Source organism: Panthera tigris, chromosome C1, assembly GCF_018350195.1.
Source record: "Panthera tigris isolate Pti1 chromosome C1, P.tigris_Pti1_mat1.1, whole genome shotgun sequence".
Classification (NCBI taxonomy): Eukaryota; Metazoa; Chordata; class Mammalia; order Carnivora; family Felidae; genus Panthera; species Panthera tigris.
Window position 1 is genome coordinate 203,490,713 of NC_056667.1, and position 21,389 is coordinate 203,512,101.

Genomic DNA, 21,389 nt, shown 5'->3' on the forward strand with positions numbered 1-21,389 from the left:
ACACAGACGCACACGCACGTTTTCCCTCTCTCTCTCTCTCTCTCTCTCTCTCTCTCGCTCCTTCCCGGTTGACACGGAACCATTGTCCCGCAAAATGCCAGGAGTGACTCTCTGAAATACGGAGATGGCAAGAAGGCTAAGAAAGCTGCCCGGCTGTGAAAAGCTATTTCACTCCAGGTAATAAATACATTGCCTAACAGAGCACTTTAGCATACACTCCATAAAAAGGGGCTCTTTAAGCTCCGCTGTTCGGGATTGGAAAGTGAAACAGAAAAGCAAGGACTTTAGAAAGAAAGCGGTGGGGGGGGGGCGGGGGGGGATCATAAAGTTATAAAATGGACTTTCTCTCAGAAACGGCCTGGGTCAGATCCTGATAAGTGGCAGATTCCTCGGGAAAGCATTGCCCAGCTGCCCTTGGGGCGCACTGACGAACTGAGCTGGGTTTCTCTCTGGTTGGGTTACCGCTCAACTGCTGCACGTGGGCCATGAACCTGATTCCCATTTTAGAAGCTGGGGCGGCAGGGTTTCTGAAGGGGAATATGCACGCTACCGAAGTGCTCACCATAGCGCAGGCAGGGAGTTCACAACGCAATCACGTGCACTAATAGAATATCCCTCATGCGGCTCGAGGCGGAGAATCCGTGCGCACAAATGTGCAAATACACCAACAGTGCGCGCTCTGACTCGGCTGTCGTAAAAACGGGAGAAAACGAGACAGAAAGAGAAATGCAGCGTCCTTCTAATTCCCGAAAGGCATGATGCCGTGTGGCTGTCATGTCTGCAGTCTTTCTGAACGGGCGTGTTCAGGAAAGCCTGTGTCCCGGGCCGCAGCGACAAAGGCGTTCCGTCGCCAAGTGAGATTGAGGGAATATACCAACTAAAACGTGCAACCGCACAGCAGTCTAACAGGGCAGCCCTTCCTTCCCCGGAGGAGAGCGTCTTACCTTCGCTGGCACAAAGAACGCCAGTCTGGAAAACTCTGGGCTTCACCGCACTGCCGCTCTGGAGGAAAGAGGCAATCTGGAGCCACGCCACATGGTAAGCCACGTCACATGGTAAGCCACGTAGGGGGTTCTTCCCTCGCCCTTCCTACCCTGCCTCCAATCCAGCCTCCAACTCCACATCTGGAAGCCATCGCCTGCCACGTGGGCCCGGCTGCAGCTCGCTTCCCCAGAGGAGGCAGTTGGCAATGGCACTTCTCGATCGTTCTCCTACCCCAATGGTCCCCGAGCTCGTTTTCTCATGCCGTCCACGTAGCCGCTGCCGCATCCCTCTGCAACGGGTACTGTGCTTTCGGCGATATTTTTCTTGAGCCAACACCCTCTACTGACTCGAGATGTACTTAAAAAGAAAGCCCCATTCCTGATATACATGAAATCTTGTTATCACTGGCAGTTAATAGCGGGTAGCCATAAAAATGAATATGGAAATAAACAATGCTATCAAGGTTGGCTGGACATTCTTGCCTCCTCTCTGTGCCTTACCAAAAATAGAGATTAGCCCCGGGTGAGAGACGCCTTAAGGATAATCCCCGCACCAGCTTGAGATTCTGGCCTTGGAGTAACTGGTGTCACTGAGAGAGAACTGGGGAGAAACAAACTTTCACACAGGGCAACTCAGTATTACAGAATGGTCCACGTGGACTTTCACTAACATGATCTCTGACGCCACCATTGGGATGTTTCCACATTTTGGTAAATCCTGTCGAGTCCTTCTCAATTAGAAAGGTTTCGGATCCCGGGTCCAGACACCCCAGGGCTCTGTCCTCTGCTAACACATTTGCAAGACGATCTCCCAATAGAATAACAGATTGAACACTCTCCTCCCTCAAAGATAACAAATCGGTGCCTTAGTTCCAAAGAGGGCCCCTCACCATAGGGGAAATTTGGGTCAACATAAAAACACCAAGCAGGGGGTGGCTGGGTGACTCAAGTCAGTTGAGTGTCCACTGTTGGTGTCAGCGCGGGTCACGATCTCAAGGTTTGTCCGTTTGAGCTCCACGTCAGGCTCCGTGCTGTCGGTGCAGAGCCTGATTGGGATTGTCTCTCTCTCTCTCTCTCTCTCTCTCTCTCTCTCTCTCTCCCCCTCCCTCCCTCATTCTTTCTCTTTCTCTCTTAAAATAAATTTAAAAAAATAATAAACTTAAAAAAATAAAATAAAACACCAAGCAGAAAAAAGGTCCTGCTTGCCTCTCAGTTCTCTGGCTTACATTCTGAAAACCGTGGACACATAGTTTTTCCTCAGTACTGACTAACTTATCCACTAAGCACATACTTAGTGAGCACCAAGAGAACAAGGAAAAACTAGGAAGGGGCAGACAAATCGGAATCAAATCCAGTCCTTGGTATCAAATTAAGACCCATCTTATCCATCAGCTTGTTTTTTAACTTTATTTATTTTGAGAGAGAGAGAGAGAGAGAGAGAGAAAGAGAGCGGGAGGGGCAGAGAGACAGGAAGACCCAGAATCCGAAGCAGGCTCCAGGCTCTGAGCTGTCAGCACAGAGCCAGGTGCGGGGCTCGAACTCACGGACCGCAGATCATGACCTGAGCCGAAGTCCGACGCCCAGCTGACTGAGCCACCCAGGAGCCAGAGGAAATTTTTATGATAGTCTCACAGAGAAGACACCCATTTTCTAGAACTCAAGAGGAGACAGTTCCTGGTAACCTCTTCTTTTCCAGATTCTCCCATAGTGACGGGGAGAAGTATGAGGTGAGGTGGGCGCTTCCTTATCCCACTGTGGCTTTAGACACGCAATACACCTGCTGAAGAGTCAGAGGAAAAGTCGGGAGGAAGCGGAAGGCTGATGAAAGTATCCTCAGTTGAAGAAAAAGACACGTCTTAGGTTGGAAGCAGTCCTACCTACCCACAGACTTCCCTCATAAAACAGATGTTTGCTTTAAGGAAAGTTTTGTGCCCCCGGACATGAGGAAGAATTCTTCCGTGGCTAGAATTTTGGAATAACACACAACTAGGACAGCTGGTCATGCTAATCAACAGTAACATGGTTGAGAAAGATGACTGATGGATGTGAACATCACAAAGGCAAGAACTACTCTGGGGTAGTTTGAAAGAAAGGTTTGTGACTTAATTCAATTAAGTCCTTAATTTTCAAGTGTTAGGAGCAGTATTTCCAATGACCGACAGATGTCCACTTTCCTGTCCTGAGATGCTGTCTGTCATCTGAGACCACATCCTATTAATCTCAAGGGTATTCAGTAGTTTTTAATCCAAACCATATTCTCTATTCCCTTTCCTTTTCGCTTACAAATCGCGCTGACATAACCGTTCAGTCATTCGACAAACGCCCTTTAAGCCTCTGCTCGAAGAACTTAAAATCCAAAGAGCTAAGGAGGCATTTATGTTTAGACAGTTAAGCGCTATCTGGCTAAATAAAGATAGTGGCTGAGATGAGAAGCCAGAATAGGCAGGAGGGCATTGCAAATTGCAGAAAGAACTCTAGAAGGATTTGGAATAAGGTTGGTGAAACACGGTCAAGATTCGGAGGGACAAACAAGAGGCAGAAAGGTGAAAGATGGCTGAATAGAGGTGTACCTGCTCCAAATATGACTGGAAATTTCAAGAAAACACTTAGCACTCTGACTCTGTGAGCACGGAGGGCTCATCTAGGACATGTGAAATGAGATAAAGATGAAAATATATTTGATTCATATACTTACAAGTATTCTTTGCTTTACTAATTTGGTGGGAAGACCAATGACTTCTAGAAGGATTGGGGGCAAAATTCTGGGTTTGAAATTTACCAGCTGCCGTCTTGGGCAAGTCGCTCAAACTTCCTTCACTCCATTCTCCCATTTCTGAGCCACCTTCCTCTCAGATACAAGCATGTGAGTTACGAGAATGTACACTCCACAAAAGTAGAGCTTTCCCTTGTTCATATCTATATCCAAACTATTCAAGACCGTGTCTGGCACACAGTGAGTGCTCTATAAATTTGTCAAACGAATAAAAGTGAACTAAATGTGAAAACAGAGCTTAAAAAAATCTTTGTAGACACTGAAATGTTTTCTAAATATAAAGTACCAGAAGTAAGTCATTCCTAAAACAACTTTTTTATCTGCACCTGTTTCAGACGACCTTTTGTGGGTCTGGTTCTGCTATTTAAGTTAACTAAGCTATTGACAATTAGGACTAAAGCAAAGGACAATTCTAATTATAAATGGGGTCTCTGTTTTCTAAGAGATACGAGATGCTTCTGAACTTCTTTCAAGCACACAGGTTGTAAAATGTCATTCAAATGTGAGTTGACATTAAAAACTAGTTTTCACTGCACCTGTTACAGACAGCATTTTGAGGGATTTGTTCTTTTGGTTGACGGAGGTGTTGACAGTCCTCTCTGGATTTCACCTCTGTATCCGGAGGGTATGTAAATAGTTCTCCTAACCACAAAGGTACCGTGGTGGTGAAATCTCTCCCACCAAGTCATAATCCTGAATCCAGAAAGGGCCCTAAGCATCTCTCTTGTTTTGTAAGACCAGAGTTATCTCCAAAGATGCGCTAATGTAAACAAAGTCCATCCTTGCCAGAAGAAGCCATTAGGTACTACGTGGATCCCCGAAATCCCACCAAAAGGACATCACTGATGAAGTGTCAGGGTAATAGAGTACAGAACCCTATGTAATCAGGTTAAGGGCAGCAAGATTAAGCATGTGGAACAGATATCTTTCCTCACACTCATTGAAAACAAGTAAAATGGAAAACAAGTAAAATGGTAGTAAAATATCATTTTTTTAAAGATGGACCAAAAACCATTGAAGATGAAAGAAAAAAAAAAACTCACCAAAGCTTGAAGGTTGAATGATCTGAGCTTTCTACTAGAAAGCCAACATAAATTATCACCCCCCCCCTTCAAATAATTCTGTATTCAGAATTCCACATATCCCTGGGAAACTGAGAATGCTTTCTGAATAGAATCCCCATTTGCTATGTACCTGTGGTTACGCTTGGTGGGAGACCTGGCCCCATGCACGCAGAAAGCACATGTGGGTTTTATCTCCTTGTGTGTTTTTGATAGACAGAAACAGCACAGATTCGGGGGCTCTATCATGACTCTCTAACGGTGGTACATTTCACAAGGAAGAATTACAGGAGATGCTTTGATGTCAAACAGAGGAGGCTCCTTTTTAAGCAAATGGTAAATTTAACTTTCTTTGGTTCAAAGCTCAGCAGTTCTCCTTGCTCCCCACCGACGCGAGTGCTACAATTTTCTTTTATTCGCTTCCTCAATGACTTGCCATTAAACACCTACAAGTCATTTTACTGCAGCAGTTTGGTACTTCTGACACCCAAATAGGATGGAGAGGAGAAAAAAAAAAAAAAGATAAGGAGCAAAGAAAGGCAGGAAGGAGTTGCTGTGAATCACCGCGGGCCATCAAACTGTTTGCTTGGGTCCAGTATCAGGAGCGATGAATTAAAAACAGTTCCGAGGACTTGGAGTGGGGGTGGGGGGGGAGGGTGAAAGCACTGAAACAGATCGACTGCATTTCACTACTGGCCCAAATTAGGAGGGCGGAGGGAGGAAGGCAGGAAATAAACAGATGCAGTGAAAGGTCTCCAGCCTGCAGGCAAGGAAGAGTGAAAACAGCCTTTTATGAAAGTCAAGAAACCAAAAGCCAAGGATGTCAGTGGTACAACAATGCCCAGTGCTTAGAGGGAAAAGGACTTCTTAACCACAGCGGGGTTCCCCCTCCCCAGGATCTGAATGTAAAGGGATGATGTTTACTCAAGGGGTCTTTCACGGATAGGAAAAATAAACCCGAAGTTTATACATATCTCTGCTTAATGCAAATGGCATACTTAAATTTAATTACTTGGAGCTTAAGGTGGTTTTTGTTCCCCCCTTTCTTTCTCATTTCAACACTGCAGCTCTGATTTGCTCTTTATCAAAGGTTTGTGCATTTTAAAACGCTGTCAGGCATCAAAATTAAATGCTCCAGAACACTAATGATATCCTTGTGATTAAGGGTTTTGTCGTCACAGCAATGCTAAGAACTCTCGTGCTAATATTAATTGCTTTCTTCACATTCCACCAAAAGGAGGGAAGGATTTCTCCTCTGAGCTTTGTACGACCAATGGCATTGAACATCACTGTGATTTTGTTTTTGTTTTTGTTTTTTTACTATTATCACTGCGGTGTGCCGTGTTTCATTTTATTTTATTTTTTTTAAGTTTATTCATTTCCTTTGAAAGAGATAGAGAGAGAGAGAGAGCACAAGCCGGGGAGGAGCAGAGAGGAGACTCAGAATCCAGTGCCCTCAGCGCACAGCCCTATGTGGGGCTCGAGCTCAGGAACTTGAGATCATGCAAGAATGGAATGGCCCTGAGCCACCCAGGCACCCGCAGTGTTTTCATATACACATGATTTCGTTTGCAATACACTCAACCAGCTGGGTTAGCCCTCCGTTATTTTTTAGGTAAAAGTCATTAAGACTGCATTCCTGTCCACCCTCCTCGATACATCACCAATGTAAGAACGCCACTCTGCACCCCACAGCTTTTAGCTGCTGTGCCATTAATAAGCACCTAAGCACATTCTATCATAGTCAAGAAATAAATCTGTAAAATTGTTTTTTTTTTTTAAAGGTACCGAGGGGCGCCTGGGTGGCTCAGTCGGTTGAGCGACCGACTTCGTTTCAGGTCACGATCTCATGGTTTGTGAGTTCGAGCCCCGCGTCGGGCTCTGTGCTGACAGCTCAGAGCCTGGAGCCTGCTTCGGATTCTGTGTCTCCCTCTCTCTCTGCGCCTCCCCCGCTCATGCTCTGTCTCTCTCTGTCTCAGAAATAAATAAATATCAAAGAAATTAAAAAGAAAAAAGGTACCAAAAAAGTTGATGATTCCAAAATCGATACTGAATTATTTTCCTATTCAACAAAAGATCTAGAACCAAATTCTCGATTGAAGCCTTTAGAAGACTCTGGATTAAATGAAGCTCATTTATCTTTAAATATGGATGTATTAATATTAATTAAGCATACACTTAAAATATATGAGGGGTGCATTATTTTTCCAGAAGGTGATTTCTTTCCAAGGTCAGTACAAAGAGTCTATTTTAAACAAATACTGTATGAAGTAAAGCAGGGCACCATAACACTTACCAAAAGATACAACAGACCCATGCTTACAACGATTTTCAGAATCTCATTTTGGGAGACTCCTGGTGCTTTCACTAAGTGATCCAAGAGTAAGACTTTACAAAACATTAAGCTCAGACTCTTACTTTACTTAGTTTTCCAGAGGAATGGGTGGCAGGTGATCTTAGAAAAACCTTTTATAGGGAGCTATTAACCATATTTTAAATGATGGAATGTGATCTTCTTCCCTTTCTGTTAAGTATCTGCAGAAGAAAGGTGAAGGTGTTGGGATTAACCTCTATGGCTAACTGCCCAAAAGATGAGAGCCCCCCTCCCCTAAATAACTGTTTCTGGGGGTGCCTGGGGGGCTCAGTCGGTTAAGCGTCTGACTCTTGGTTTCAGCTCAGGTCATGATCTCACGGTTCGTGAGTTCAACCCCTGCATCAGGCTCTGCACTGATAGTGCCTGGTTGGGATTCTCTCTCCCTCCCTCCCTCCCTCCCTCCCTCCCTCCCTCCCTCTCTCTCTCTCTCTCCTTCCCCTGCTCACTCTCCCTGTCTCTCAAAATAAATAAACTTCAAAAACTTTTAAAAAAAGAATAAATAACTGTTCTGGGATGGAGCTGCTCAGACAGGGACTACATTTCCCTTACATGTCAGATGGTTCACGTGACTGAATTTCAGCAAGGGAATGTGGGTTTAAGTGACTATTCCTCTTCTAGGCCCGCGTCTTTGGGTCCCTCCATCCTCTCTAACTTACAGTCTGCCCGCTGGATGTTGATGCCCACGTCCGTCTTCAAAGCTCTCCCACCAACCCCTCCCTCATCACCACCCGCTGGATGTAACTTGGGCAAGAAATAATTTTAATGTTTATTTATTGTTGAGACAGGGACAGAGCATGAATGGGGGAGGGTCAGAGAGAGAGGGAGACACAGAATCGAAAAGCAGGCTCCAGGCTGCGAGCTGTCAGCACAGAGCCCGACGTGGGGCCCAAACTCAGGGACCGGGAGATCATGACCTGAGCCGAAGTCGGACGCTTAACCGACAGAGCCACCCAGGCGCCCCTAAGAAATAATTTTAAATGTCAGTTAACCTACTCACTGACATTTGGGGTTACAGCAGATATTCATTCAGGTAAAGTGTAGCCATTTGGCAAAAAGAAAAAAAAAGGCATTTTTCGAATACCGTTTTCATATAATAACTAACTAAAGTGTAGTGTATTCTGGCTACAGAAGATTAAGCGGTGGTCTAAAGCTGCCTGAATGGCCTTCAGGTCCCCTCTTGGGGATGCACCTATGAGCATGCACCGTGAGCAGATATCGACGCACTCCTCTGGCGAGCGCGCCCTGAGATCGGCCCTGCCCGGAATAGAAGATGCAGGTTTGCAGGGACACGATCGGCCACGGGTCTTTTACCCGTGAGTGGATTCAGCAGAGTCCCACATTCCTGGGCTCAAAGATTCCGCTGAGCTCGTCTTAACGTTAAACGGGGAAAGACAGTGGTGTTCTCCAGATGGCTCGGTTGAGTTTTCTTTGCAGAAAAGGGTTCCTCTCCATTGCCTAGTGACCAGCTGGCGTGGCCTGGGCCACGTGAATTGGAGGAAAACAGAGAAGAATGGGCAAATGAGCAAATACTGGTCTCCTCGGTGAGGCCCTTGGGCTCAACGGTAACATGGCTTCATCCTTGCATCTCCTCTGAAGCGCTTATAATTATCCCCTTTGAATGTATATCTGCAAACTTAGGTAATACATGGAAGTTCGGTGATCGGACCAGCGCTATAAAATGAAATTTTTAAGCCCAAGAGTGCCTGCCTCAAAAGCATACAATCCTCCTACCGTATCACGCGCCTGTAAACACACGCTCAACAAGTGAGCATTTATTGAGTAACTACTACGTGCCCAGCACTGTCTCAAAGGCCTTGAATAAGTTAATCCTATCACCCTCACGAAAACCCTATGAGGCAGGTATTATTATTGTTCTCCTTTTACAGATCAGGAAACGAAGGCACAGAGGGTTTGAAGAGCTTGCCCCGAGTGACAGCATATAAACGGTGAATTCACAAGCCTGGTCCCGGAGCCCACAGTTTTCAACCCCTGAGCCACCAAAGGCCTCTGATCTCTCCCCTCCTTGCACTGGTAAGAAATGAGAGATCTGAACGTTAAATGGCTTGCTCTCCTGCAGCAGCGTCAGCAACAGAGCAAATCTTAGGTCTGCTCTACGTCAGTCAGGTACAGGGCCACCTATGTGCATTCCTGCTTGCCAGAAATCCAGAGGTAATTTAGACATGACCTCTGTGTCTAGACAAAGCTTAAAGCTTTTACAGATGGATCACCTCATAAGAGAACTACTTAGAGGGCTAAGGGAAGAATTGTCTAAAATGGAAAAATTCAATTGCACAATAAAACAACAGTATGTGAAGCTAGGGAAGGTGGAGGGAGTACGGGGCAAGCCTGTGGAAGGTTGGCGACGTTCTATTCTTTGCCCTGGTTTATGGCGGCACAGGTGTTCGCTTTGGGATAGTTCATTGACTATATGTTTATGTCTCATCCACTCTTTTGTATGTGTGTATATTTCATAATCAAAAGGCTATAAAAGACAAAGAAAAGCGTTAACTAAGGGTATTAGGGATGAAATACGAAAATTAATACTAGACCCATCCAAAATGTTTAGTTAATCTTTGGGGTAAAGGTCTAAAGGTGTCATGAAAGATCTAAGTTTTTGCAACTTAGGACTTTTGTAACGAGTTAATCGTTCTGTTTCATATTTGAGCCGTACAGCAATCCCTGCTTTCTATAGTAAAGAAAATGTATTAATTAAATGCTTGTTTTACTATTTTTTAAGGTTTATTTATTTTTGAGAGAGAGAGAGAGAGAGGGAGAGAGAAAGCCTGCCTGCACGTGCACGAGGGGCAGAGAGAGAGGGAGACAGAAGATCAGCTGTCAGCACAGAGCCCGACGTGAGCCTGGAACTCACAAACCACGGGATCATGACCTGAGCTGAAGTCGGATGCCTAACCGACTGAGCCACCCAGGCACCCCTTACTTTTTAAAAATTATTATCTTAGGGGCGCCTGATCTTTTGGTTCCCAAGTTCGAGCCCCGGGTCGGGCCCTGCGCTGACAGCTTAGAGCCTGGAGGCTGCTTCGGATTCTGTGTCTCCCTCTCTGTCTTCCCCTCTCCTGCTCGCGTTCTCTCCCCCCCTCAAAAGGAAATAAACATTAAAAACATAAAAAATAAAATAAAATAAAAATTACCATCTTAAATTAGCATTACTACCTGTATAGCCATACCATCAGCTGTAGAATCACAAGTGAGTAAAAGCTCAACTTGGAACCAAGGCACGTATCCCCCAGAATAACGGGATGGCTTAGGGGCACCGAGTGTCTCTGCTGTAGTTCAAGTGTGTATTCTGTTTCCTCTGACAGCGGCTTGTTTTACTTTCTATTTGCTTACTAAGAAACTTGTTGGCAGGTTCCAATAAGGGTAGCCCAACATTTGCCAACAGAAACATGGCAGGATTCAGTGTGTATTTCCTGTTAAGTACGAATGCCAGTTTGAGGCAAATAGAAAAACAAGTCTTTCTACTGGAAGGCAATTTGTAAGAATTTGCCTGAGCAAGGCAACCGTTTTAAGATAAGGGAATGGGCAAAGTTTAGCAAGAGTAAAAAATTCGATATTTTGTTTTCTCTGAATGCCGCTAGGAAGATGAACCTTCTCACTGCTTCTCAGGACGTTGAAAAGTATCAAGGAAAAGCTCTTAGTTGCAATGAGTCTGGATGTGTCTTGATGAGACAGGAGGACGAGCCTTGGGCAACGTGAGCCCCTCCATGCCCAACAACGTCTGCCAAACTTATTCTGGAATCCGGAGGATGGTGGAAAGGAAAGGTTCTGTTCTGCTGAGCAGAAATACAGCATAGAGAGTAGCAAAGGGTTAGCTGCTCTGAATCGAGGCTTCTGTTCCTCGAGCTGTCAACTCGGCTCTTGGAGAGCTTCGAGCCTTCCAAATCTGGAAAATAAAAGCTGTGCTGTGGGCTTCAGGTTGTCTTTGTTACTCAGACAGCTGCTAATCGTCCTGCTGTGTTTGGAACCAAGGAGACAATGCTGTAACATTTAGCTTTCTGACATGCGAAGCATCTAGATCAGTCCCCTATTAAAGATGTATTAATCACAAAGACTCTAAAAGCCAGGAAGATAGATGCGCCCAGTAAATCTTTTGCTCTCGCCTTTTACTTTCCACACTCAGGTTTCTACATTTACAGGCAGACATGCTTAAAAGCCTGCTCCAGAAACTGACCAATAGAAGGCCTTGTTCATTACTTTATATCAGATGCCCGATGATTTCCTACCCCTGGAAAGCCTTTCAGAAAGAGGTAAGACATTGATCATTCCGCTAAAAGAGTCGTCTGTTTCAATAAACAGATCCACTGTGACTGTTGTCATCTTGACTTTGTAAGTGCGATAACTGATTCAGGAGTGTGGCTTTCTTTGCCCCTTGCTATGGGGACATCCAAATAATGTGTGTAGTTAAAAAAAAAAAAAAAAAAAAAAGAGTTATTCGATAAACTTCAGGGAATAAAATTTTACTACTCCTAGTACTACCAGTACTAATTAGCATCGCTACTAGTCATGCTAGTGCTCCTAATAATACGAATAATACCTGGCCTCCAAGTCAGGCCAAATTACCCTCAGGTCAAGGCCCCGAGTGAGAGTGAACAAACGGTAGCTTATTCTGGACTCAGACACCTGGAACAATGGAAAGAGTATGTGCTGGATGAAGCCTCGGAACCCTGTGTACTGAAATTTATTGTTAATAAAAGGTCTCAAAGTTACTTCTCCACCTTGGTCTTCATTTCACAAGAGCGTTGAAGACAGACTTACCACATTCTCCATAGCATGTGTTCCGACTGGGTGACCTGGTGATCAACCCCAAAACAAAGAAAAAATTGAAAGAATAGAAACAAAGAGTCTGCCTGATATTATCATAGAGGCCCAGAATGCAATTTTCTTTCTTTCTTCCTTACATGGAATCTTCATAGGAGGCATCCAATCACCATAATACGAGAGGAAGAGAAAAACCTCAACACACGAGGTTCCTAGACCTACAGAAAAGCAGCATTAGCCATTCTGAGTTATTGTATATCTTTTGAAATTAGATTGCTACTTTTTTTTTTTTTTAATTTCTGAGGCTAATGGAACCCATAAGAGACAAGTACAATATTTGTGAGGTGCCAGGTTGGTGCCAGCTCAAGGCCCTGAATTCCTTGGCTTTCGCTGGACTCTGAATATATCATGAATAACTCCTTCCCCATCACCGGCTCAGTGACAGTCCACCGTCTTCCAAATTGAAAGAGTAGGAAGTCAATTAGTGTCACTTACGATGTGAACACCTGTCGACTAAGACCTGGACTGAGACCAATTTCATTACCACAGCCACTCAATGGCTGCCAGATGGTCAGGACTTGGACCACTTATGATGTAGTCCAGATTCAAGGAGGTGACCTAAAGACGGAAAGGTCTAGAGTCCCATTAGTCATCTCCTGAGCCATCCAATTCCCCAGCACATATACAATTGGAATAGGATACCTATTTTTCCTAATGGTCATTTAAAAAGACCACATGAGCTGCTAAAAAAAAAAAAAAAAAAAAAAAGCAAGCTATGGTAACCTAAAATTGAGGATATTAGCTCCTTAAATAGTAAGCATCCTCACCAACCATGGTCATTTTAAAATCCAAAACTACTGGGTAATAACTCAATGTCCTTTTCTCTAATTGCAGTTCAAAACACATGGACAGAGCAGGAACAAACACACACACACACACAAACACACACACACACACAGATGAAAAATATTTGACAAAGAATAAAGTGGAGCATGAAATTATAAGCTACAGATTATCACTGACAGGGTAGAATAGATAGGCAGAGGGTACATTTCAATACAATTTTGGTCGCGAACCTATGTGTTCTGTGCTACTTGGAATTTTTCCAAGTCCAAATGTTGCTTGGCTTAAACAACGAGGGCTAAATGATGAGAAATGATGGCCATGGATGATAAAGTAGAGTGTTGCAGGTGGAAGAGACAGAGAGAGAGAGACTGAGAGACAGAGATTGAGAGGGAGGGAGGGAGAGAGAAACGGGAAGAAATCCAACCCTGACTCTCCATTTTATTCCCAGTTGGCTTCATACACGGAAGTCTGGGAAAGGTCTGAATACAGGGAAATCAAATATTCAGGGGCCAATATCCATAAGCCATAGAATGAATGCTGAGGAGCTGGTTTTTAGCACTACTTAGGGAAAGCTTTGTTTCCTTGTAGCCAGATCTTTCCTGCCCAGTTTCTCGGTCGCTACAGAGACAAGCACAAAGTGACTGGTAAGTGGAGAGAAGCGACAGAGACCTTTGGGTTAAATTACAACCGGCACATTTGGAAAATGCTTCATACACAAATGGTCACCACATGCTATGCTCTCAAAACTAGGGCCACGAAATGATATTCTTACAGCCCTCATATTTGAAACCCTATCTTTTTGGCAATTGTCATAAAAGCTATGATCGAGGTTAGAGAAAGGAGCATAATTTATGAGAAGGAATTTTAAGCTTGGGAATTTGCAACCATAGAATTAATGTTTTTTTTAATATTGGGGTATCAGCCAGAAACTAAATTGTATGTGCCAGATAGTTTAAACTCCTACAGGCATTATAAGACCAAAGCTGAAACAGCGGACCTATTAAATTTTAAAATGTGATTAAGGCCAATAGATGTCTCCAACTGGATCTGTGTCTGAGAATTCAAGATAACTTTTGTGGTCTTAAAGAATAACAAAGAATGAATTAGGAAATCTCTCATTGTTTCAGGGCTTGAATTTTGTTTTCTTTCTTCTCTTTTTCTTTTTTAACTAGGAGGTTTCACAGCATCTCACCGGGATCCCTCTTTAACAGAACTTGCTGAGGTGTGAAATTCAGTATTACTGGCCCCACCCAGGAGTCAATCTGTAAATCCCAAAAGGACCTCATTAGAACAACACATCACCTAGAAAGAGTCCCACAGCATGGTCTCCAAGAAAGACAGTGGAGCAGGGCACCAGCACACTACAGGCACTTTCCCGAAACTATTTCATGTCCTTCTGAAACAGGAAGGGAAGAGAGAGGATGGAGAGAAAGAGAAAAAGCCATCATCCGAAGCACGCGTACAATGAAGGTTATACTCTTGAAGAGTTTACAGTGAGATTTAAAGGGCTTCTCGTCTGTCATTCTTCCCCAGACAATACCCTCTTATATTACACAAAGATTCTTTAGATATGTCACCAGCCTCTTCGAGCCACACCTGAATTAGATGGCTACTCGCCATTGGTGTCTGCGATGAGGGCTGCGAACACAATTTATGCTTTTTAAGTTCTATGACACTAATTTTCACAGGCTGCTATTCTGCCATGTTTGTACTCCCTGCTTTCGGTGGAAAACAAAGCAACAAGAATCCCAATTACATACTGTAATGATAATCACCACCCCGATGTTAAAATGGGGAGAAACGAGCTGATGTTAGTTTCGCGAATTCTCAAGTCTCCTAAAGCGTCCTCCTGGGAAGATTCCCCATATCGGGCTCTGCTAGAGCCCTGTAGGATTCAGTGAGTTTCCGTGCAAATAAGGGCTACACCAACAACTCTTCAGATCATCTCAATTTTTCAGATGGAAAAAAAAAATGGTCGTTGATCATCTTGGAAAGTGGAGGGAACACTTGAATAAGCTTTCAGCTAGTTGCATATTCAAAATCTCTAGCCTGTTTGTATGTGTGCCTCTGGCTTTGATGCAGGAATGTGGAAGAAGCTGTGCTCTCTGCCCACCTAGACACTTTCTATGCTCAAAATACACCCTCAGTATGCTAAAAAAATAAATTAGGGTTGATTCAAGAGGCAGATTGACGGCTTGCAGTATGTTATCTAGAAAATAGCAACCCTCCGGGAGCCGTCGTGAGCTTGCCCCATTCAGTGCTTGTGCTAATCGATGGATCTCACCCAAGTGAGCTCATTGGTGGCAGTCCCTATTTAATACCCACTGAGAAGTCGCAGTCACATTTTTGTCTTGTTGGGATGCACACATCACCTTCAAAAGGTTCCTAGATAAGAAGTTTTTAAAAATCATCCACCCCAGAGCCTTCATTAAAGAGGCTTTTTTTTTTTTTTTTTTGACAGGGAGCATCACACTGCCTGAGAAATTCATACACAGAGCTTATCATTTGGAAGATGCCAGGCAAAAAGAAGTGGCCCACCCTCTCCTTCCTCCCTCTCCCTCTCCTTCCAAGAGGGATCACAAAATAAAACAGATATTTCAAATCATCGTCATTTGCCCAGAAGATATTTTGGGTAGATTGGGTTTTAGAAAGGTAGTCCTCGTGCCTTGTAATTAAAAAACAAAAACAAAAACAAAAACAAAAACAAAAAACAAAAACACAAAAACACAAACCAAAAAAAAAAACCCCAGATGGTTCAGGAGAGCCACAAAGAGTTCCTTTAGCACGAGCTGACCAACTTATCAGAATAGAGGAAGAAGGAATTTAATGCAAGGTTCTGTTTCTTCAGTTCTGTGCCTGTACTGATGGCCATTTTGCTGACCGATCAGCCAAATTCCCACAGCGCTCTGGGTACCAGCCTTCACACGTGAGATCCAATCATTAGTGACATTTTCCAACGAAGCCAGGGTGGTCCCTAGGGAAGTGGCCACACTGATGTGTGACACACCTCTCTTTTCTGTCACCGTGGTTCTGGGGCAGCCCATGGAATCTTTTTCATTCTTCCGGCACAGGCCAAGGAGGAAGAAGTACGCCCGTGTGTGTTGGGCGCAAAAGGTGGATGCTGGGGGAAGACCTTTTTAAAAAGAGCTATTTTTAGGGCGCCCGGGTGGCTCAGACAGTTAAGCGTCTGACTCTCGGTTTCGGCCCGGGTCACGATCTCACAGCTTCATGGGTTTGGGCCCCACTTCGGGCTTGGTGCTGGCAATGCAGAGCCTGCTCGGGATTCTCTCACTCTGCCCCTTCCCCACTTGTGCTCTCTCTGTCTCTCTCTCAAAATAAATGAATTTTTTTTAAAGCTATTTTTAACACTGATGGATAGCGTTAAGGCTTGCTTATCTTGACGGATTAAAATGTAAAACCTAAAAAAAGAAAGAAAGAAAAAGAAAATCTTCCCAAGTCTTCACCTGAAGACAACATCTGGAATACTCTCTTGCTGTACACCCACGTGAAAACAGCATGCAGACACTGATGTGCGGAGAAGGCTCTGTACGGCGGGGGTAATCTGGACACACAATTTAATGAGTCCCTGTAGATTTAAGATCTTTCCATGCAAGATTAGTCCTGCAGCACAGCTCTTGGTTTTCCTGGTGTTTAAAGGAAAAAACCCTTTAAAGATATTAGTAGGGGGCTAATGGGAGGTTTGATAAAGTTTCTCTGGATCTTTTTATTAATGTTCAATGCAAACTAGACTCTAGGGTCTCTCCTAGCTCCTCGGAGGAGGTAGTCATTAATTGAGCCAGTTGGAGTGATACCTCATCAATGTAGAAGCCCACCTAAAACCTTGGCTAGTCCTGCGCTGTTCATTTCTCATCTCAGCCAGGCACTTATTTTTCAAATCTCTTGATGGCTTCTCCAGAGGGTGCAAAGGCGGTGTTCGTGTTCGAAGTAATAAGCACAGCACTGAGAAATGAAAAACGAATCAGAATGAGGACGTCAAGTGTTTAGGGTGAATGCCGGAGAATGGATTTCCCTTCACACACACACACACACACACACACACACACACAAACACGTGTATGTGAATATGGACATTTATGTAAGAGTGAAGGGATGGGAGTGGGGAAAAAAGGTGTCCTCAGTCTTGGGTGTAAATAAAACTTTCATTTTCTTAGAGGGAATCCAGTTGACTGTTGAACAGCATGGGTTTGAACTGAGAAGGTTCACTTACATGTGGATTGTTTTCCATACAAGACTGTCCTATAAATGTATCTTCCCTTCCTTATGAATTCCTTAATAACATTTACTTTTCCCTAGCTTACTTTATCCTAAGAGTATAGCATGTAAGATACATAACAGACAAAATAAGTGTTAATCGCTTGTTTATGTTATTGGAAGGCTTCTGGCCACCAGTAGGCTATTAGTAGTCAACTTCTGGGGAGTCAAAAGTTGTATGTGGACGTTTGACAGTATAGGGGTTGATGTCCTTCACCCTTGCAGTGTCTGAGGGTCAACTGTACCAACACCTTTTTTAAAATGCAATGCAATTTTTATATATACAGTAATTACTAGTAGGCTCAATACACACTATTTGTCTATGCTGTTCAGTCAGCCTTGAAGCTGGATAATTTAGTAGGTTCTTTTATTTTTCTTTCTCCCCATCAGGACTTGTGGCACCCACCCGGGTATAAATTCATGGACCCTGGTGCCACACAAAAGAAGCTGTGTACCACTATACATCTCCTGGTTTGTTTTATCCTCTCTAATTTTTTTTTAACATTTATTCATTTTTTAAGAGACAGAGACAGAGGTACGAGAGAGAAAGGGAGACACAGATCCGAAGCAGGCTCCAGGCTCTGAGCTGTCAGCACAGAGCCCGACACGGGGCTCGAACTCACGAACCGTGAGATCATGACCTGAGCCGAAGCCGGATGCCCAACGGACTGAGCCACCCAGGCGCCCCAAGTTTGTTTTATTGTTAATTATGATCACAATTAGTGAGTATGTTTAATAATTATAAAGGCGGCAACAATATTCAATAGACATGAAATTATTTTATGTATAACATTAGAATCAAGCGACTGTTCCCTTTCTTAAAAAAAATAAAAATGTGCTGCATGTTTTAAAATGTACATTTCCTGGGCGCCTGGGTGGCTCAGTCAGTTAAGCATCCCACTTCGGCTCAGGTCATGATCTCACAGTTAGTGAGTTCGAGCCCCGCGTCGGGCTCTGTGCTGACAGCTCAGAGCCTGGAGCCTGTTTCAGATTCTGTGTCTCCCTCTCTCTGACCTTCCCCCGTTCATGCTCTGTCCCTCTCTGTCTCAAAAACAAATAAGCATTAAAAAAAATTTTTTTTTTTTAATAAAAAAATAAAATGTACATTTCCTAGGCATTGTGATGTAAACCAGGAGCCCATAGGAGGATCCGGGCTGTTAATGAGAAAACCATAGCCTGGCTTCTCTGAAGCCCATTGTGTGCCTGGTTCGGGCCTGTAATTACTCATGCACAGAAAGGACTCTAACCAGCTTCCACTCAGAAGTCCTAAGGATTACATACCAACCACCGAGGACTCGCAAACAACTTCCCAGCAAAATCTCTCAACAGAATTGCTCTACAGCTTGTTTAAAGAATTTTAAAAATGGGTCTTGAGAAAGATTTCCGACTTAACATTCAACTAGTTTCATTGCATGTTTTTCCTCTTTCTTAGGAGTAAGAAAAATAGAACATGATTTACAAGAGATCAAAGGCAAATGAGAGATCATCTCCATGAAGGGCCAAGGTATAAGAGAGCGTCTATGACTATTTAAGAAGGAAATCGCTGTCAGCATCTAGCAACCCAACAGTGCTCGGAATGCATATTTTCGAGAAAACTGAACATCGCCTGATCAGAACACTCAAGCAGGTTCTACATTATACATTTAAACCTGAGGGTCACTGGGAAAAAGGTCTGTGGTACAGGAGAGTGAAGGTATGCTTGAAATTCTACCTGATTCCCTGAGATCTTGTTTATGTAGCCCAAACCTCTGCAATGGAAGGGGTCTTGCCAATTAGGAAAATTGTCTCGAATGTGAGATTAATCTCAATGTTAATCCACCACAACCTTGACCAGGGTGGTTTCTGACAAATGACACCAGCATGTCAACACCTTCAACCTCCTTCCTGACTGGTCCTCTTTCTCGATTTAGTACTCCAGAGCAGATACCGGCAAACCTTTTCCCACAAAGAGTGAGATGGTTACTATACACGCGGTATGGGCCACTCCTTCTCTTGAAACTACCCAGCTCTGCTCTTGCCCCGTGAAAGCCGTCTCAGACAGTCCACCAACGAATGAATGGGGCTTTGTTCCTGCAAAACTTCTTTACAAACACAGAAAATTGAATTTTATATAATTTCCCAGTGTTGCAAAATATTCTTCTTCTTTTGGTTATTTTCAACCCTTTTGAAATAGAAAAACCATTTTTAGTGGGTTATATACACCACCTGGGAGACGATGGAGATTTGGCCCCTGGGTTTTGGTTTGCCAACCTCAAGGGCACTAACAGAAAAGTCAGACATCTGTGCTTCAAAAATATCAACAGAACTTCCCCCTTGCTCCTCTCACTTCTCAAACTTACAGAAAAGCGTCAATTCTGGTCACGTCCTATTTGGCTTAATATTCCATCACCATTCTCCAAGTCGCCAGGGGTGTGCTTTCTGCCTGTTACTTTGATTGCGAACCACACTTGAGGCCACTCCCATGCTGCCCCTCACGCCTAACTGTGGCCAGCACCATTCCAGAACGACTTTGCTCTCCAAGGCCTTTTCGCACCAGGCCAAACTGGCCTTCCTGATCTCTCTCCCTTCTTCCTATTCCTTCCTACCCTTGGTTGCCATCCCACAATGGCCCCATTACCTGACATCTGTGTTCATGTCACCCTAGTCGGGGGCAGAAGTATACACACTGAAGCGAAAGAAGTTTGCACAGGTCCTTTCCAAAGCTCTGTCCTTCATTTGATATTTGCACTTTTGTAGGATATGCTTGAAATCGCACAAAAATTGTCTAAGCCTCAGACCCCACAAAGTCTGGCGCCACCATTCCTGGAGCACATTTCCTAGCTCAATTGCTCTAAGATGTTCCTGTTTCTCCCACCGTCTCCTTGAAGCCTTCCCCTTACCATGTAGAAGACAGGTAGCAATTATACCCAGTGGGGATGAGAATTCCCACTGTTCTCCATTATCCTACTCAAATAACATAATCTGTCTAATTAAAAGATGACAGAGAAAGAAAGAATGGGAACTTGCCAGTTGAGTCATAAAAGACACAGTATGCCTCTTGTACTCAGTTATTTTCTTTTCTCTACTCATTATTTTGGTTTTATTAAATTTATCACTACTCGAGAAAGAACGCATTGATTGTTTTTGGCGATAAATAAACGTGTTAAGTGACAAACAGGACTTGAGTATCTGCTATGGACTGTGCGGTGGCATTAACGTCGAGGTGTCCTGTCGTTTTATTGGTGATGTGGTGGGTTTTGTTTTTGTTTCTGTTTTGCCTTTTCGGTCTTCTTGATTGTCCATCCTAGGGAACAAGGCTAGTATGACAAGGAGCACCAGTTCATGCAATGGCAAGGCAACTGGGATTCTTTCACAAGGGCCCCCAAAGGGCTGTTTACAACCCTCTAAGAGCAGCGTTGGAAGGATTATGTTCCTGGCATGGAGCAGTGGAACCAAGCAGAGACAGGCTGGCGATGGAACCCTTGGAAAGTCGGAATTTCTATGAAGTCATGAAATTTCCTTTTCAAATGTATATCACTAGCGTTTCTCCGTCTTGGCACCATGGGCATTTCGAACTAGATAATTCTTCATCGTGGGGGCGGTCCTACGCATGATGGGGTGCTTAGCAGCATCCCCGGCTTTCACCCACGAACTGTAATGGCGCTCCCACCCGTGACAGCCAGAAAGATCTCCAGGCATTGCCAAATGTCCAGGGCGGCGTATGGAAGAACCATACTCGAGAGGCAGCTAGCTTACTGTGTTGCCCTTCCAAGGAAATACCTTGGTAGGTGTGAGTTTGGAGGGGTAGAGAGAAGGCAGGATTCAGGTGCACCCTGCTGATTCTGCGGAAGCATTTTTTGGAATTTCCCCCATCCTTGGAATTGCCTTGGGAGCCCATTCCCGAACATCCTGTGGGAATGAGCCCGACTTCTTCATGCCCATAACTCATGGCTATATTCTCGGAATCACAGACTTTTGGAATTAGAAAAGATCTTAGAGACCAGCTAGGTTCAAATAATTATGCAATCCACCAAATATCTGAACTCCTCCAAACTCAGTGTGTTAAAGATGTTTGTCACAGGGACACTGCAGCTGTGCTGACAAGAGGTTACCAGATGTCATTTCATCGTCAAGGATTTAGAAGAGTATCTCATGCAAAGGAAAAATCAGAGGTGTGATCACTGGGGCGCCTGGCCGGCTCAGTCTGTAGAGCATAAAGACTCTTGACCTCGGTCGGGGCGTCGTGAGTTTGAGCCCCGTGTTGGGTGTAGAGTTTACTTAAAGAAACAAAGAAACAATCAAATAAATAAACGTGCCACAGCTCG

The 21,389-nt window shown here is 44.1% G+C and overlaps 1 protein-coding gene across 10 annotated transcripts in view; it reads right to left on the reverse strand.

Moving 5' to 3' along the window:
• EPHA4 (EPH receptor A4) overlaps nt 1-21,389 on the reverse strand; it is a 149,572-nt gene that overhangs the window by 36,793 nt on the left and 91,390 nt on the right. Inside the window, exon 6 of one of the 10 annotated variants that reach the window (XM_042995422.1) lies at nt 7,276-7,352. The exons of 7 other annotated variants lie outside the window; for them this stretch is intronic. In XM_042995422.1, coding sequence (XP_042851356.1) covers nt 7,345-7,352 — 8 coding nt within the window. In that variant the 3' untranslated portion in view covers nt 7,276-7,344. Of the gene's footprint in view, nt 1-7,275; nt 7,353-14,143; nt 14,210-16,568; nt 16,774-21,389 lie in introns of those variants that run through there. 2 more of the 10 variants (XM_042995420.1, XM_042995419.1) reach the window with 2 other exon arrangements.